Source organism: Hoplias malabaricus, chromosome 9 (genome assembly GCF_029633855.1).
Source record: "Hoplias malabaricus isolate fHopMal1 chromosome 9, fHopMal1.hap1, whole genome shotgun sequence".
NCBI lineage: Eukaryota > Metazoa > Chordata > Actinopteri > Characiformes > Erythrinidae > Hoplias > Hoplias malabaricus.
Window position 1 is genome coordinate 40,488,815 of NC_089808.1, and position 18,106 is coordinate 40,506,920.

Below are 18,106 nucleotides of genomic sequence, written 5' to 3' on the forward strand. Positions count from 1 at the left end.
TCTGTGTGGGGCGAGTAAACAGCTCAGTGTTTCAGACACTCGGCGGTGGGGCTGCAGTAAAGCTGTAGACGAGATGCTTTTCTTACTCTCTCTCTTCGTAAATGTCACTGGAGAGCAGCACTCTGACCAGCACTGATCCCTGTCTGCCCTCTCTCTCTCTCTCTCTCACACACACACACACAGACCCCAGACACTAACTCCTCCATAAACTCCAGCAGCTCTTTAACTTTTTCCCTAACCTCTTTCCCGTCCTTTAACGTGGTTCCTGCAAATGATTAAGAAATATCTCATTTTCGCTGATGTTCTTTTCGCCGGTTACAAATTAAACCTGCTTCTAACACACACTGGAAACCAGCAGTGACCCTCACTGACACCCCCCAAGACCAGTCGGTTCAGCTGTTTAAGTCATATCCATCGTTGTCACACACACAGTGAATGAAAGTCAGGTCTTCGTGATGTACCAAGAGTTGGCGGACGGCTGGGATGTGCGTCGGACAGGGACAGACGTTTTTGTTTCAGTGACAGCCATTTTAGGTTTGATTTTATTGGACCAATCCTCAGTCGGGCTTCAGAAGGCCTTACATTTATATTTTGCCAACCACAGATCAGAATAAATATAAAGCAATGGCATTCTGGGGGAAAAAAAGGTACAAGACAATGATACACGATAATTCATTTAATATCAGTTTATCGCGATAGTCGATAATCTTCTGTATCGGTCCAAGGCTAGTTCCCAGAAAAACCCTGGAGCTGTGGCAGCGACACTCTCCGCAGCACCACTACCTCCATCCAGTACATTATTTTAAATAATACTTTACAGCGTTTGCTCTGCTCTGGGGAAAGTTTAAAGCCTGTGAACACGTGATGTTCCTGGTGCTCTTCCTGACTCTGACTCTCTGCTCAGAATCAGCCTGCACTACGTTATCTCCCCGACGTGCAGGTGGCCGGACTCTGGGGCCTGTCTCAGACTCCTCAGCGCTGTGTGACTGTCGTCATATCAGCAGCAGGCTGTAAAAGTGTCTGTGGGAGGGTGGTCTGCTGGTGAGTCCATGTGAGCGTTCATGAGCAGGAATCGGCTCTGGTCCAGACCGGATCTGGATAGTGGATCTCCATAGGCAGGAAATATTAAGGACGGCTTTGAGGGAGGGAGGAGGGACTTGAGTGGGGTGTCGAGGGACAGTGCACAGACACAGCTCCGCTCCCTTTCATGTCACCTCATTGTTTCTTTTCTTTTTTTCCCTATTTCTTTATTTCCATCATTTATTTTAAGGCTGTGAGGCCTTTACCCTCATACACAGCCTCAGAGGGACTTCATTAAGAGCGGAACTGAAGGGAAAATGAAAGACCGTGCGCAGCGTGAGGACACGTTATAGAATCTAATTATAATGTACACGATTGAAAGCCTGGAGGAGAACAACAACACGTCAAATTGTTTCAGTAAAGGCGACTTATTACGGGGGGAAAAAAAAGAAAAAAAATCCCAAGGACCTCATGAGATCTGGACAACGCCGTGTCTAAGGGCATGGAGGACATTCTGATTTTATTCTGCCTGTTATTTAGATAGCAGGTATTGAAGAATTGCCCCGCCCCTTTGTCTGAGCATGTCCAATCACAGCGCTGGACCCTCGTTTATGTAAAAGCACAAAGAAGTGGTTATACACAGCAAAATAGATGCAACAAGCGTGGAGAAATAAGAGAATAGACAAGAAAGAGAACCAAGCTCCTCACTGCTGTGCACTCGGGGGCGGGGTGAACAGCGAGCGGCTCATTATCATTTAAAGGAACAGGCGCTGAAAGCAGGGCTGTTTACACAGGGGGAAAGTCGCAGGTCTCAGACGTTTCGTTAAGAACCAGAACTGTGTTCCACTGGAGAAGGGCAAACAGAGTCGAGTCCAGTAGAATAGGCGCCATACAGTGGAAAAGCTCCATAGGACTCCCACCCTCTGAGTCCTCACCGCGATCTGACTAGTGATGTCCTGATTATAGAAACAACACTTAGACCACTGCAACACCCAGTACCAACTTCTGAAAATGAGCAGGATCTGCCTTCAGGCTGCGATTACATCAATCCACCTCTGGAACCCAAATGAAGAACGTTCAAATAGGGCTTTAGATCATTTTCATGGCAAAATTAATTTGCTCTCATGTTCTCTCTCTCTCTCTCTCTCTGTGTTTTGCCTCAGACATCCCAGGATGCACATCAAAACAGGACTCCTGGATGCCCACCTGTACTGCCTCAAGAGATCTGTGGTTGATTTCCTTGTCGAAAACAAGTAAGTCTGGGAGTTTCCCTCAATAAACTATGACTTTTACACCTCTTTTGCTGCTCTCCCTCTGCTTCCTCCCCCTCTCTGGTAATTATTATTTTGAAGTGTGTCACGCTCTAACGCTCTGTGTATAAACCAAGCTCCATGATTAAACTCATACACACAGTTTCCAGCTGATTAACAGTGAATTGCTTCTGGTGAGATTTTTATTAGTATTTTAAAGTAGCTTTGGCAGTGATATGGTACACATATGAATGATTACTATTATATAATCTATAATTATATTATGTATTATTATAACTGCTGCATATAATGAAAATTCCCATGAATAAACACTCGGCGTAAATTTGTTGTCAGAGAAAGCTTTTGTTTATTTATTTATTGAACAGAGCTTTACACTTTTTCAAACAAATTTTACGTAATTGTAACCTTCATTATCTTTTAAAAACGTACGCGTTAGAGTCACTGTGGTGTGAAGTGTGTTAGTTATTGTTTACCTTTTACATTTTGTTGTGATACTGTGGAGATATTACGGAGTGTTTTATTTACGTTATGTTCCTAAACCCCTGTCTGCAGAGTTGTTGTCACGGTGCCCTGAAAGTAAATAAAAACAGAACGCATTGTTACACGAATTATTTAATTCAAAGTCGAACAAAGACAAAATTTCAAATGTTGAAAGTGAGAAGTTTTAGATAATTTTGAAAAAAAGATGTTCCCGTTTTAAATTTGATGCCATGAGGAAAAAGAGGCTGATAAAGTTGCTACAGAAAAAGAAATTCTTCGTAAATGTGACACACGTTTAATTCCGTGAACAAACTGGATTTATTTTGTTTTGCTGTTCACACTCTATTTAATGTGATTCATGCCTGACATCAGTCTGAACAGATCACGCTTCTAAACTGGCACACGTGCAAAAGTGTGACGCTTCAGGCTCCGACACCAAGTGTGTTTCTGAAATGAAGGAATGGGATGGGACTAGGGTTAGTGCAGACGAGCTGTGTGTTAAAACAGAGTGTTGGTTAAAGACTGTTTAGAACGTTAAAACATTAACGGATGTTTCTTTCACCTTAAGCACAAATTACACGGATCTCTCACGAAAACAGTCTTCAAAGAGAAGTAGATGAGCGCAGACATAATACATTTAATATTTCCATGATCCAATATGAAGTAAAACTGCATATAACTAAAGAGACAAGCTCTTCTCGTGTTTGTTTTTTATAAAAAAGAGAGACAACTCTGAATTAAGAATTTTTACATATTTTTAATTTCCCAATATTTTTTACAAAACCCAAAATGCTTTGACTGGCTGTTTTCACATCATAAGCTCCTCAAATTAAAATGAAACTGCTTTGGACCATGGTCTGGAGATCATTCTCATCGGTCAGGGTGACGTAGCAATCACACGAGTTCGGATCTGGACGTTCAGACAGCGTCACATCACTACAGATCGGACACGGATCAGATTTCAGTACCATGTATGAAAGCGGTGGTATGAGGGGGGCATTAGTGCACAGGGCACATCTTTGAAGGCACCATTAATGCTCAAGGATATCTACAGGATTGGAGCAGCATCATGGCATCTTCATTTTCTCAGTCTCACTTTTTTCTCTTGTGTATTTTAGTAAGACAAGGCCAGTCAGCACTCAGCAGGAGTCTCACATCAGCATTGTCCTGTAGTAAGAGGTGTTACACTAGTCCAGATCTGTCACTCGCTGTAAACTTTTGATGTGTTATGACACAAAAAAAAACCCACTGTAACAGAAATATCAAGTGCTCTCTCTCTCTCTCTCTCTCCCTGTGTGTGTGTACACGCTGGTTTAGTGTTAATTAGGTGTTCCTGAGAGGTGTTAAGTACTTTAACTATGTGCCACCTCAGAGCTTTATGGCAGTGTGAGCTTCCCCTCCGTGTTCAGGTCTGGAGTCTGTAACTCACACACTTCTGCTTTGTGACTGAATATGACCCCTCTCTCTTTCTCTCATCTTGTTAAATAAAAAAAGAGTGAGAGAAAGAGCGTGAGGGACAGTCAGACAGAGATGGATAGAGACGGAGGTTTACACAGTGTTTATCGGACTGTCCCGGTCCCTTTCACTCGGACAGTAGCAAATTAACCCCACTATTCCCAACACTATTTAGACAAAATACATGTCCCTAGAAACGGATTCCATGACCTGACCAGTACAAACTGCTTGCTTCGTTTGCTTCATCGCTCTTTACATGGAGAGCTGTGAAAGTTGAGCGTGCTTGCCCTTGTCCTAAATCAGTTGCCGTTTCGCCGATATGAGATCTGACTGTGACAGAACGCACAGATAGATGCTTATCCTCGTGTGGTAAACTCCTGTAACCTCTGTTGTGTCCTCGTTCCCTTCAGGTCCACCTCGTCTCTGCGAGGAGAGCTGGTGCCCTATTTGGTGCGTAAACAGTTTGCGAAGGCCTCCCAGACAGAGGAGGAGCTCCCAGATCAGAATCAGAAGAGAAGAGATGGCAGTGCCTCCCTGGGTATGCTTCCGTCTGCTAACGGCACTCGGGGGGGGGGGGGGATTCAGGCTCTTTATTTAGACTCAGAGTGGATTTATTTATTTATGCTCTTCCTGTAGCAGACAATCTGAAGCAGTTCTGCTGACACGAGCAGCGTCTGGAGTGATTCAGTTGGTACTCAGTGTTACTCAGAATTCAGGCACTGTTAGTTGTAGATGATGCAGGTTTAAAACACTGATGTTTTTAATGTAGCTGGGTGATGGGGCAGTGCAGGTGGTGTCACCTCCACACAGCTGCAGGGTCTTGGGGTCCTGGGTTTGATCCTAACCTCGGGTCACTGCCTGTGTGGTGTGTTCTCCCAGTGTCAGCGTGGGTTTCCTCCAGTTGCTCTGGTTTCCTGTGGTGGTGATTGATTCGAGTGGGCTCACCCATTTGGAGCCCACCAACACACACACTGTGAAACAAGACCACCCAGTCAGTTTTCTGTGATCTGCCTAAGTCAGAAAACACAGGGTAAAACGAGGCGTTCTGATTCTGACGTCAAGTGCAGGGACTTTAGAATGGCTCCTCCCCCTCGTCTGAGTCTGTCCAATCACAGTGCTGGACCCGTGTTTATGTGAGAGCACACAGATGAGGTTAAACACAGCAAAACAGACACAACGAGCGCGGAGAAATAAGAGCACTGAGTGAAAATGTAGAAGAAAGAGTGAAAATGAAAACAGAGCTTCTGCTCCTCGCTCCTCACTGCTGTGCGCTCGGGGTCGGGGTGAACAGCGAGCGGCTCATTATCATTTAAAGGAACAGGTGCTGAAAGCGGGCGTTCTGAACAGGGCTGTTTACACAGGGGGAGAACACTGCTGTGGGGGTTTGAGCAAAGGTCCCAGAAAAGACAGAGGCCAGGTCTAGGGTTATGACTGTTCCTCATATATTTTCAACCAGTTATCCATCTCCTCCGTTATAACGGCTCCGCTCTGACGTGTGTTTACCCTGTCTCTTTCCTCAGAGATCCTGAGCTCCTATAAAGACGAGGCTCTGCTGCAGTTGGCGTGTGAGCACTCGTGCTGGAACGATCACCGCGGCGACATGAGCGATGCGTACCACGGCGGCCACCTGCGCTGCTACGCTCACATCATGGAGGACGGCATGTGTTACCGCGTCAACACACTCGCTGCATACGTGGAGGCCAATCGCGTGGTGAGAGCTCAGCACAGCAGTTTATATCATACATACATCTATATGACCACCCCTTTAGCGTCCTATAGTTTCTCTATCCACCTGATTTTGAAACACAGAAGTAAGAACTGGCTCTTGTTTAATGCAAATAAATAGTGGAAAGCGAAACACACATGCGGCTGCCAACTGCTGAGTGTTATCAGTTAAAATAACTGAGCTGCCATAAAATACAGTGCATAAGGAGTAGTTTTAACCGGATTTGTGTCTCTCAGGCTCCCAAACTGATTGAAGAGCCCCCTGTCCATCCCTCGGCTGTGGTCTCGGAGCGGAGTCTGGTGAGTGGCCAAATGAATAATGAGACACGTTGTTTTGTTGTGGTTTATAATATTTCCCATCTAATGACAAACTGGTGTGTTCTGTCTGTGTTTGCGTGGGTTTCCTCCGGGTGACTGTCTGTGAGAAGTGTGGTGTGTTCTCTCTGTGTCTGAGTGGGTTTCCTCCGGGTGACTGTCTGTGAGGAGTGTGGTGTGTTCTCTCTGTGTCTGTGTGGGTTTCTTCCGTGTGACTGTCTGTGAGGAGTGTGGTGTGTTCTCTCTGTGTCTGCGTGGGTTTCCTCCGGGTGACTGTCTGTGAGGAGTGTGGTGTGTTCTCTCTGTGTCTGTGTGGGTTTCCCCCGTGTGACTGTCTGTGAGGAGTGTGGTGTGTTCTCCCTGTGTCTGCGTGGGTTTCCTCCGGGTGACTGTCTGTGAGGAGTGTGGTGTGTTCTCTCTGTGTCTGCGTGGGTTTCCTCCGGGTGACTGTCTGTGAGGAGTGTGGTGTGTTCTCCCTGTGTCTGCGTGGGTTTCCTCCGGGTGACTGTCTGTGAGGAGTGTGGTGTGTTCTCCCTGTGTCTGCGTGGGTTTCCTCCGGGTGACTGTCTGTGAGGAGTGTGGTGTGTTCTCCCTGTGTCTGCATGGGTTTCCTCCGGGTGACTGTCTGTGAGGAGTGTGGTGTGTTCTCTGTGTCTGCGTGGGTTTCCTCCGGGTGGCTGTCTGTGAGGAGTGTGGTGTGTTCTCCCTGTGTCTGCGTGGGTTTCCTCCGGGTGACTGTCTGTGAGGAGTGTGGTGTGTTCTCCCTGTGTCTGCATGGGTTTCCTCCGGGTGACTGTCTGTGAGGAGTGTGGTGTGTTCTCTGTGTCTGCGTGGGTTTCCTCCGGGTGGCTGTCTGTGAGGAGTGTGGTGTGTTCTCCCTGTGACCGCAGTCTTTTTTGGAGAGATAAATGTGATGACGCTGAAGTGAAGTTTGTGATCCAGAACAAAATACTCAGACCATGCCATAACATTAAAGCCTTGTTTCTACACTCACTCTCTGTTCTCTCAGCACCACCAACCACACAGGAGCGCTCTGTACTTCTGCAATTACACACTGTAGCCCATCTGTTTGCAGCCCATGCTGTTCCTCAGCGCTCAGGACCCCCACAGAGCAGGTGTGATGTGGTGGTGGATCATTCTCAGTGCTGCAGTGACACTGACGTGGTGGTGGTGGTGTGTTAGTGTGTGTTGTGCTGGTGTAGAGTGGATCAGACACAGCAGTGCCCTTTGAGTTCCAGTCACTGCTGGATTGAGAATAGTCCACCAACCAACAATATCTCCACTACCCATATAATGCTTTGAAGAACAGGAGGTGGAGCAACAGATGCACTACAGTCTCATTGTTGATGTAAAATAAGCACACGTTCCGTCTGTGGACAGTGAGTGTAGAAGCAGGAATCAGTTGTAATGTTACGGCTGATCAGTCCATAATCACTTCACTCATGCTCGGATTTCAAAAGTGTAGCAAAATGTGTTATACACACATCAGACTTATGGCACAATTCCACTGCATGGCATCGGCTCGGCACAGCTCGACTTGCTTTTCCAGTATAACAGCACCCCCGGCCATTCATGTCACAAAACCCCATTTCTAATGGGAACCACAAGCTTTGGAAACCACAACGGTGGCACTGTTCGCTCGTGCGATGCTGCTGTTTGGTTCTGAACACGGCTCTACGTCCCAGTTCTCACAGATCAGTAGAGTTTGTTCCTTCCTTGTTGCATTCTCTTGCTGGATTCTTTCGTCGGCCACCGGTCCAAGGAGCGTTTGAACCTCTTCAAAAGACCACGGCATAATTTTACGAGCTGCCGTCGTGAGTCGGATAAAAACAAACGTGATCTCTGCTGCAGCTGGAGATTTTACAGATGGAGAGTTGGTGCTGGTCGTCTGCATTGCGTGGCGTAGAGTGACGACTCTCTCTGGACAATCAGCGCTCTGCAAGGTTTACACGCCACGGTTTAGTCCCTACTCGACTCGCTCTGAACCACGAGAGAACAGCCACTAAACAAGAACCAGGACCAGATTTACTTAATGGAAAGCAAAAGTCGAGTTGAGTATGGTCCCAGCAGTGGAAAAGCACCAAAAACAAAAACCACACTGACACTAGTGTGTGTGTGGAGTCTTGTAAGCTCTGTTTTCTCTGTTTTCTGAAGGTTGGTGGTGACAGCATCATTGGAGCCTCGTGTCAAATCGCAGACAAGACGTCCATTAAGCGCTCCACCATCGGCGCGTCCTCCACCGTCAAGGAGAAGGTCAAAATAACCAACTCTATCATCATGAACGGAGTCACTATTGAAGAAGGGTAGGTGTTCTCCTCAGTTTTGTTTCTCTTGTGTGTTCTCTCCTTGTTTTCGAGTGTTATCTCGCCCCTTGAAACTGAGTTACAGAGTGTAGTGTTTAACTCTTTCACTACAAAACAGGGCGACTCTTCAAGATCTGTGTCAGTCTGCAGTGATGTCAGAGGAGCACTGCTGGGCTTCAGTTACATTCAGGGCATTGTTCACCTTCAGAAGAGTTACACAATCATATATTATCACCCACTCCTCACTCTTCTGTGATAGGAAGCTGAATTCTTCTTTTTCTTTAAAAGTTCCAGTTCCACCTTAAATACTGCCATAGCCACAGGTGCTAGGATGTAATTGCTTCACCATTTAAGGTGGGACTGGAAATGTACAGCTAACTCCTGAGAGGTCAGCTACCACTAGTGATGTGTAATGTCATGAAGTAAAGCGTCATAAGCCACTGAAACTGCATTAAACTGAGAGAAAACATTAGTTTGAAAAGATTTAAATTGAAAATACTGACATTTTTGGGTTTATTTTGGTGGATCCTGTTTTTAAATTAACTCTTTCCTGACATTTCCTGTTTTTTTTTCCCCACCCATCAGAGCCCAATTACTCAGCAGTGCTTTGTCAGATCTTTATTTTCAGGGTATGGCTGGATAGATAAGGTCCCGCTGGTTGTTGAGATCCATGAATCATGTCTGTAAGGTGCCACGTGCCTTAGATATGACATCACAAGTGTCACCATTTGTTAAACACAGCCTATACATATTTTACCTGTCTTAGGAAACTCATATAAAGGGATATATAAGAAGCTCAGTGGGGCACAATTTACCAGGCCTCGATTTGCTAGCAGTGGTGGGCAGCTGTGGCCTTAGGTTTGTGAAGCAGCCTTGGGGCCCAACGGTCACCGATCAAGCCCCTTAACCAGCTTTAAGTGGGGGAACAGAACTGGGCAATCAATCGAAAATAACTTGTAATTGACATTCAGCGTAATCTTGCTTATATCAGTTAAGATTTTTCTTTTAATCTTGTTCATCCTTTTTTTGTTTGTTAATTCTTATAATACGTCCACCACTGCATGTTCCTGTGCTGCTCCTTTAAAACCACACAACTGCACTGTAGTCCAGTCTGACACATGGAAGCAACATGGAGGAGAACCTAAACACAGAGACAGACCGAGCGACTCCAGCGGCTCGTACCAAGGAAAAACGCAGCGTCTGTGGTTTGGACGTGTTTTGACTTTAGTGAAGATGACACTGAACATAAAGAAGACAAAAGTAAACACAGAAGGGAAAAAAAAACCAAAGTAATGCATCGGTCTGTTTCACACTGAACACAATCACACACTGAATATAAACAGACGGAACTCCCAGTGACATCAGGAACACATCCCACCTTTAACACTGGAGCATATTCACAGCTCGAGCCTCGACAGTGACCTGAGGCAAAAAAACAAAAATAATGGTTCATTAATTTAATCACGGTGAACTCTTAATTAATAGTGATATTGATTTTTGTTCGTATCGCCCAGCAATATCTATCAATCAAATTTTATTTATATAGCGCTTTTCACAACAAAAAGTCGTCACAAAGCAGCTTTACAGAGATCCGGGTCCAAGCCTCCTATGAGCAAGCCAGGGGCAACAGTGGCAAGGAAAAACTCCCTCAGCACACGAGGAAGAAACCTTGGAAGGAACCAAGACTCATACGGGGAACCCATCCTCCTCGGGTCGACACCGGAGACACAATAGAGAACAGAAGTAAAAGTGAAGGGGTTATAGTAATATAAATGTAGTATATTAGTGATGATGGAGAAGTAGAAATGAAAATGGTGAGGATGATGATATTAGTGATGTATGAGTCTTAGCAAGGCCAGGATCTTGTACAGGACACGGGCTGGATCAGGGCAAAACCTGGAGAGCAGCAGGACATCTCAAAGCATGAGAGAGAGACAGGAGAAAGAAAGCCAGACAAAGGGAACAAATAAAAATACAAAAGGTTAGTAGGGTCATGGTAAAGAACGGGGAAATTTGTCCTTCGAAAAAAGCTTCCACTGGTCAGGCAAGAGAACCCAGCGACAGACAGCGTTGTTGGCAGTTACTACAAAGCTAACTAAGAATGCTGTAGCTATGGTGATATGACAGGATTAATACAGAACAGTGATAATATGAAAACCAGCCCCAACACCAATATAGAAGGAGTAACCTGAAGGTGAGTGATTAACCAAAAGCTTGTTTGAAAAGGTAGGTTTTTAATCTAGATTTAAAGATTGAGAGTGTGTCTGAGCCCCGAACAGTAACCGGAAGGCTATTCCAGAGTTGAGGAGCTTTGTGAGAAAAGGCTCTTCCTCCTGCTGTGTTTTTCTTAATGCGAGGAACAAAGAGTAGATGGGCATCCTGTGAACGAAGTGTACGTGACGGGCGATAAGGTATGAGAAGTTCAGTAAGATACTGCGGGCCTAAACTGTTTAGAGATTTATAAGCTAAGAGGAGTATTTTATAGTCAATGCGAAATTTTACAGGTAGCCAGTGTAGGGACGAGAGAACTGGGGTGATATGTTCAAATTTTCTAGCTCTAGTGAGCACCCTGGCTGCTGCATTTTGAACTAACTGAAGCTTGTGTAACGCTTTGCACGAGCTCCCTGCCAGGAGCGCATTGCAGTAGTCTAGACGTGAAGTTATAAAAGCATGCACTAGTTTCTCTGCATCTTTTAATGATAAAATATGCCGAATTTTGGCAATATTGCGTAGGTGGAAGAAGGCGGTTTTGACTGTATTGGATATGTGGGTATCAAATGTGAGAGTCGAATCAAAGGCTACACCTAAGTGTTTAATGATGGCATTACTGTTGAATTATCAAGATTAATAGCAGCATTTCTGAGTGAATGTATCTGAGTATCTGTACCTAGTAACAAGACCTCAGTTTTATCAGAATTTAACATGAGAAAGTTTTGCATCATCCAGTCTTTAATTTCAGTTAGACATTCTGTTATTTTACGTAGACAAGCAACATCATTGGGTTTGGCTGATATATACAGTTGTGTGTCATCAGCATAACAGTGGAATTGAATCCCATGCTTACGGATTAGTCGACCCAGTGGCAGCATGTAGAGTGTGAACAATACAGGGCCAAGCACTGATCCTTGTGGGACACCATATTTAACTAAAGTATGATTAGAGGATATATTATTCAGATAAACAAATTGGTAACGATCGGATAAATAAGATCTGAACCAAGAGAGGGCAGATCCTTTTATTCCTACCAGATTTTCCAGCCTATCAAGAAGCATCACATGATCTATGGTATCAAATGCTGCACTAAGGTCAAGCAGCACCAGAATAGAGATATAGCCCTTATCATGTGAAAGGAGTAAGTCATTAGTTACCCTTGTTAGAGCCGTTTCTGTGCTGTGATTTGGTCTAAATCCAGATTGAAAAATGTCATGAATGTCATTGTTTTGTAGGTAAGAGCACAACTGCTGTGACACGACTTTTTCTAGAATCTTAGCAATAAAAGGGAGGTTTGATATTGGCCTTTAGTTTGCGAGTACAAGAGGGTCAAGATTGGGTTTTTTAATAATTGGTTTGATTACCGCTAGTTTCAGAGGTTTTGGTACATATCCAATGTTGAGGGATGAGTTTATTATTGTGAGCAATGGTCTAATGACTTTAGGTAAAATTTGTTTAAATAATTGTGTTGGTACAGGATCCAGTAAGCATGTAGTTGATTTAGATGAGCTAATTAAACTAAGCAAGTCATTTTCATCGACAGAATTCAAGTAGTCTAAGTGCCCCTCAGAGCTGGCAGGGGGTTCATCTACGAGAGCCGATGTGACTTTGGACTGATTTTGGATTTTGAGGCGAATGCAAGCAATTTTATCATTAAAAAACCTCATAAAGTCATTGCTACAGAAATCAGAGGGAACAATGGGGTTGATTTCCTTTTTGTTTCCAATTAGATTTGATACAGTGCTAAAAAGGAATCTAGGGTTGTCTTTGTTGTTTTCTATAAGGGAAGAGATGTACTGTGATTTGGCTTTAGATAAGGCATGTTTGTAGTCGGTGAGGCTGTGCTGCCATGCAATTCAGAAACATTCTAGTTTTGTGTGTCTCCATTTACGTTCATGGTTACGAGCAGCCAGTTTTAATGCACGCGTGCTGTCACTGTACCACGGAGCAAGCCTTTTCTCTCTAAATTGTTTGGTCTTGGCTGGTGCAACACTATCTAGGTTTGTACACAATAAGTGGTGTAGGTTGTTTGTAATGAGCTCCAGGTCATTTGGGTGAGTTGGAAAAGAAATGGTGGTAAGGTCTGGAAGGTTGTTGATAAAATCACTAACTGTTGAGGATGTTATAGTGCGCTTTCTAATATAGCGTGGTTGTGGACAAATATCAAAGTTTAACGCAATTTCATATGTGATTAGATGGTGATCAGAGATGGTCTCATGTAGCGAGAGATTGGATAGATTCTTTATCTCAATGCCCCGTGTTAACACTAGGTCCAATGTGTGTTTGCATTGATGAGTGGGCCCAGTAACATTCTGAGTGAACCCTAGCGCATCCAAAATTGATTCAAATGCAATTTTAAGTGGATCATGGTCCTTCTCAAAGTGAATATTGAAATCACCAACAATTAAGGCCTTTTCTGATACGATAACTACACTTGAGAGGAAAACTGCAAATTCACAAAGAAATTCTGTATAAGGGCCAGGAGGACGATAGATTGTGATGAGCATAAATGAGTGCTGCCTTTTTGATGCAGTGACTTTAAGAGTAAGTACTTCAAAGGATTTAGTATCATAACTAGATTTTTGTGTTGTGTCAATGGTAGGGTCATAAATTGTGGCTACACCACCACCACGACCAGATGTTCGTGGGCAACTGTAATAGCTGAAGCCAGGGGGAGTGGACTCATTTAGGGCAATGTATTCATTGGCTTTAGCCCATGTTTCGCAGAGACATAATGCATAGAGTTTGTTATCAGTAATAATATCACAGACAGTGAGTGCTTTGGATGTTAGAGATCGTATATTTAAAAGCCCTAATTTAATGCTGGAAGTGCTGAAATATTGCGTTCGCTGCAGTGCCTTGGTGTTAATTCTAATTAGGTTGTTAAAACTGATTTTTGGGCGTTTGTGATAACAAGCTTTGCGGGGAACCGACACAGTCTCAATGCTGAAAAATTTATTAGCGTTAATCAGAGTGGGTGACATGGACATGCTACTCATCATACTAGCAGTAGAGAGATGGTCAGGAGGAACATTAGGAATTTTAATATTACTTACCTGCTCGCTATCCATTCCACCTACCTGACTGATGTGACTGGGAATGACCAGTCAGTTCCGGCGCAGAACCACCTCAATGTTCTCAGAGAGAACTACGGATCCTAGACGGCTCGGATGAAGCCCATCCCAACGATACAGGGCCGGACGCTCACGAAAGCACTCCCAGTTGTCGACGTAGTCCACGCCGACAGTGCCGCACCAATCCAGGAGCCAGGAGTGGAGCCCGAAGAGCCTGCTAAACGCCTCGCATCCTCGACGGTAGGTGGGCAGGGGGCCAGAGACGATGATCCTAGCATCCGTCTTCTTCCGAGCGGTATCCAGAAGCGAACGGTAGTGCTCCTTCAGGACCTCGCTGCGGCGGGCGGAGATGTCGTTCGTTCCCACGTGGAGAACGACGGTGCCGAAGTCCTCACGCTGCCGAAGCGCCGACGGAAGACGCCTGGCAACGTCCAGGACACGTGCGCCTGGGAGACAAGACACGGTTGCATTACTCTTTATCCCCGGCACTTTTAAATGTCTAACTATTGAATCACCAATAATAAGAACACCGTCCTGTTTAGTCTTCGGCGCTGGAGCAGGTGAAGGCCAGGAGCTGAGCACCTCAAACCGGTTGGCAGAAGTGAAGACTGGCTGCGGTGGAGGGGGGGACGGCCTCGGCTTCCCACGCCCACGCTGGCGCTCCCATCCCGGTGCAGGCGTGTAGATGGGTACCCCCGCAAACCGCCGCGGCAGAGGAGCCGGAGAGGCGACGGCCACGTAGGAGGCGTCGCGGGCTGCCTCGAGTCTCGTCTTCTCCCGCTGGAGCTCCGTCTGCTTCTCCAAGAGACGCTGAATCCGGCGACCGAGCTGCTCGAGCTCCGCGCCGAGCTCAGAAAGGGCTCGTTCCTCGGCAGGCGCCATGAAGAGAGAAAAATAAACAATGAGAAATAATATGTACGAAAAAAATGAAGTTAAGAAGCACGGTGGGTTAGGAATGATGAAGACAGCACACTAGGATAAGCAATGCCAAAGAATATGCAATAGAGATTGTAAATAAACGTCTAGAGGACTAAAACAGCGACAAACAGCAAACAATTTCAAATCAAGCACGCGAGTAGTCAGCCGGAAGTGACGTACCTGTGACGCTCGCTGAGCACGAAAGGGCTGAGGTACCGTTGAGAAGTGTGTGTGTGTTTACTGTCAGAGATGAGAGGTTAAAAGCTAAGGCCCAGGTTCACTGTGATGAAGTTAAAACATGTCACATGAATTTAAAAAGTGGGGATGTGTTGATCGTGAATTTTTACGTCTGGTTCAGATTTTCTTACCACCAAAGTTTAAAGGCAACACCTGTGATTCTGGCAAGTGCTGTTCTTGCTGCTTTGTTTATGTTCGGAAGCTCTTTATCTTTTTAAAGCCATAGGTTTTTATTCACTGTTTGAATTACCACAGAAGCTCATGTGTAACTCGAGTTGTATAGTTTTACAGCACTTTCCCTCTGCATTTACTTTCATGCAGTTAGCGCTCTCCCGAGTGTAGAGTCCCCTTTAAGTAATGTAACTGAAACAGCAAAAGTAAATCAGTGTTACACACGTGTGCCGCAGGAATAGAGCAACATCCTCATCTCTTTTTGTGCTTTCCAAAATGCCGAGTTCTCTTCGGTGACCTGAAAACCTCCAGATGGCGTTTCTCTGCCGTGAGGAATGAGGACATGCAGGACTTGGACATTAATTTATTATTATTAAAAACCATTTAAAGACATTGGGCCTCAGAAAACGAGGAATGGTGATAGAACAGAATTTGCAAAGACTTTATTAAAATCATGAACGGCAACTTTAAATGTGATTTCAGCTGCCACAGACATTAACCACTCTGTCCTGGGCTCAGTGACCGGAGCCGTGAAGCTGACAGCACTTAGGGAACCCAGCAGCTGTCTGTAGGACACAAAAAAAACACACATTCCTGGATTACGTTCTGAGTTCATGGATGTGACACGATTTCTGTTCTTCTCTCTCAGCACTAGAACAGACCTGGAGGTTTCAGACAGGCGTCCGTATAACCATCCCACCGACTCCGAGATGTGTGTGTGTGTGTTGTTTCATTGTGCTGAGAGAAAAAACAGAAAACTGGGCTTGTCAAACGTGTGAAGGCGCTCGCTGACCCTGAACAGACCTCCAGCAGCAGCACACACCCAGAGAGAGTGATGAATGTGGATGTAATGATTCCCCTTGGAAACAAGTGCATCGCGGCCCCGGCCTCAGCTCCACAACTCCGCACCCCTCGGAGAAAGACAAGCTCTAAATACACACTGAGACACACACTCCGAGAGACAGACGGTGATCCTCAGGGATGGAGAGAGTAGGATACAGAGAGACTGTGGTGGGAGGTTGTGTCTCTCTCAGCTCTGATGTGTCTGATGATGAAGTTGGTGGTTGTTTATTTTTTCTTATTTATTCTGCTTCTTCTTTCTGTATGGTGTTATTTTCCCCCCTCCTTGAAGATGAGCGATTTCAGGGAAAGGGACCCTTCCGTCCGAATTAGGGCTCAGGCAACAGGGAGGGAGGGAGGGGTGAAAGGAAAAAAGGAGAGAAAGGAACAGCAATTCTTTCAGAATGATAAAAAAGCGTAAGAAGGGATTAGCAGTGTTAAAGAAGGCCCTCACATTTCTGGGCCCTTTGTTTGTGAGAAGGAGAGAGAGCTTGTTTACAAAGTGCTTGTGGGGTGGGGGGGTGGGGCTTGTGTGTGTGTGTGTGTGTTTGTGCGTGTGCAGAGTGGGGGTTCACACTGAGGAATACACTGTCAGTAATTAGTGGTATTTCAGCACCACGTCTTTGGTGGTCTCTCTTTTTCTCTCTCTCTCTTTCTCTCTGTTTAAATCTCCAGTCCTTGTAATCTCCCCTCAGTATCCACCCCACTCTCTCTCTCTCTCTCTCTCTTCCTTTTATTTTGTGTTTTCTTCTCTCTCCTTCTTTATTTACCTCTCCTTTTTCCTTCTCTTTCCCTTTCACTTTCTCTCGCCATCATTTTGTCTTTCTTTGATCCATTTACTTTGTTTTTGTCTTTGTCTCTGTCTCTCTTCCTTCCGTCGTTGTCCTTCTCTTGTCCCTTGTCTTCTCTTTCTCTCTCTCTCTCTCTCTCTCTCGCTCAATTCCTGCATCATACACTGAGGTGTTAAACTTCACCACTCTGAAGGTGTGGATTGAAGTGTCACATCTAGAACTAGTTCACTAGGAACTGAGTAAAGTTTAATTTATACAGTGCCTTTCTCGTGGCCTTTCTGCTTTACAGTACAGAGGAGTACAGAGAACTCAATAAAAAAAAAAAACACAGAGACTACAGATCAGCACAGTCAGCAGTGATGAGAGAAGGAAGCCAGACCAGAAGCCGCATCGATACACAAACCAAAACGGGCTCTGGTATCACCTCACCACAGTCTCCAGCATCTCATATTGGGGGTCCCATATTGGGGAGCTCTGTGCCACAGGAGAAGGGTCCCTGGCTCTCGGTACACCTCACCCAGCTATAGCCTAGGGCTCGTAAGTGTGTGGCTAATACTGACTGGAGGGTTTTAATGCTCACAGTTGGACTTTAAAATCAATGCTGTCTCTTTGAGGGTACGTTAACGCTGCTGGGGCCTGTAGTGGACCGGTCAGGGCTCTTTGAGGGTACGGTAACGCTGCTGGAGCCTGTAGTGGACCGGTCAGGGCTCTTTGAGGGTTCGGTAACGCTGCTGGAGTCTGTAGTGGACCGGTCAGTGCTCTTTGAGGGTACGGTAACGCTGCTGGAGCCTGTAGTGGACCGGACAGGGCTCTTTGAGGGTACTTTAACGCTGCTGGAGCCTGTAGTGGACCGGACAGGGCTCTTTGAGGGTTCGGTAAAGCTGCTGGAGCCTGTAGTGGACCGGACAGGTCCCTGATTTCTGACTCTCTCTCTTTAGATTCTTTGTAAAAGCCCTGGTTAAAACCACGTTGGGGGAGCTCAGGTGTTACCTGCTCTTTCCGGGCTGTTCTCAGAGAGCCAGATTTGGCTCTGGTTTTGTGGTGGCTTGAGGAGTGGGCGTGGCTAACGGGAAGTTTGGACCACTCTTTACTCTTCACGTTCTCCTTCTCCACCACTGCGAATCCACCGAGGACGGCTCAGCGCGCCGCGGTTGTTTTTAATATATATGCTAATGGCGGAGTCAGGAAAATAAAACAAACCCGATGGAAAACTGGCCGTGCTGGGTTTCCCCTCACAGCAGTGTGGGGTGGGGTGGGGCAGACGAGACCCTCAGCTGTGCAATTAGTGCAGAGAC

At 45.6% G+C, this 18,106-nt stretch overlaps 1 protein-coding gene across 1 annotated transcript in view; it reads left to right on the forward strand.

Annotated features, from left to right (window-relative positions):
* The window catches only part of eif2b3 (eukaryotic translation initiation factor 2B, subunit 3 gamma), a 48,394-nt gene that overhangs the window by 21,397 nt on the left and 8,891 nt on the right, over nucleotides 1–18,106 (forward strand). The window contains exons 6-10 of the mRNA XM_066681778.1: nucleotides 2,184–2,273; nucleotides 4,637–4,764; nucleotides 5,747–5,937; nucleotides 6,189–6,251; nucleotides 8,421–8,569. Of these exons, the coding sequence (XP_066537875.1) occupies nucleotides 2,184–2,273; nucleotides 4,637–4,764; nucleotides 5,747–5,937; nucleotides 6,189–6,251; nucleotides 8,421–8,569 (621 nt within the window). The remainder of the gene's footprint in view (nucleotides 1–2,183; nucleotides 2,274–4,636; nucleotides 4,765–5,746; nucleotides 5,938–6,188; nucleotides 6,252–8,420; nucleotides 8,570–18,106) is intronic.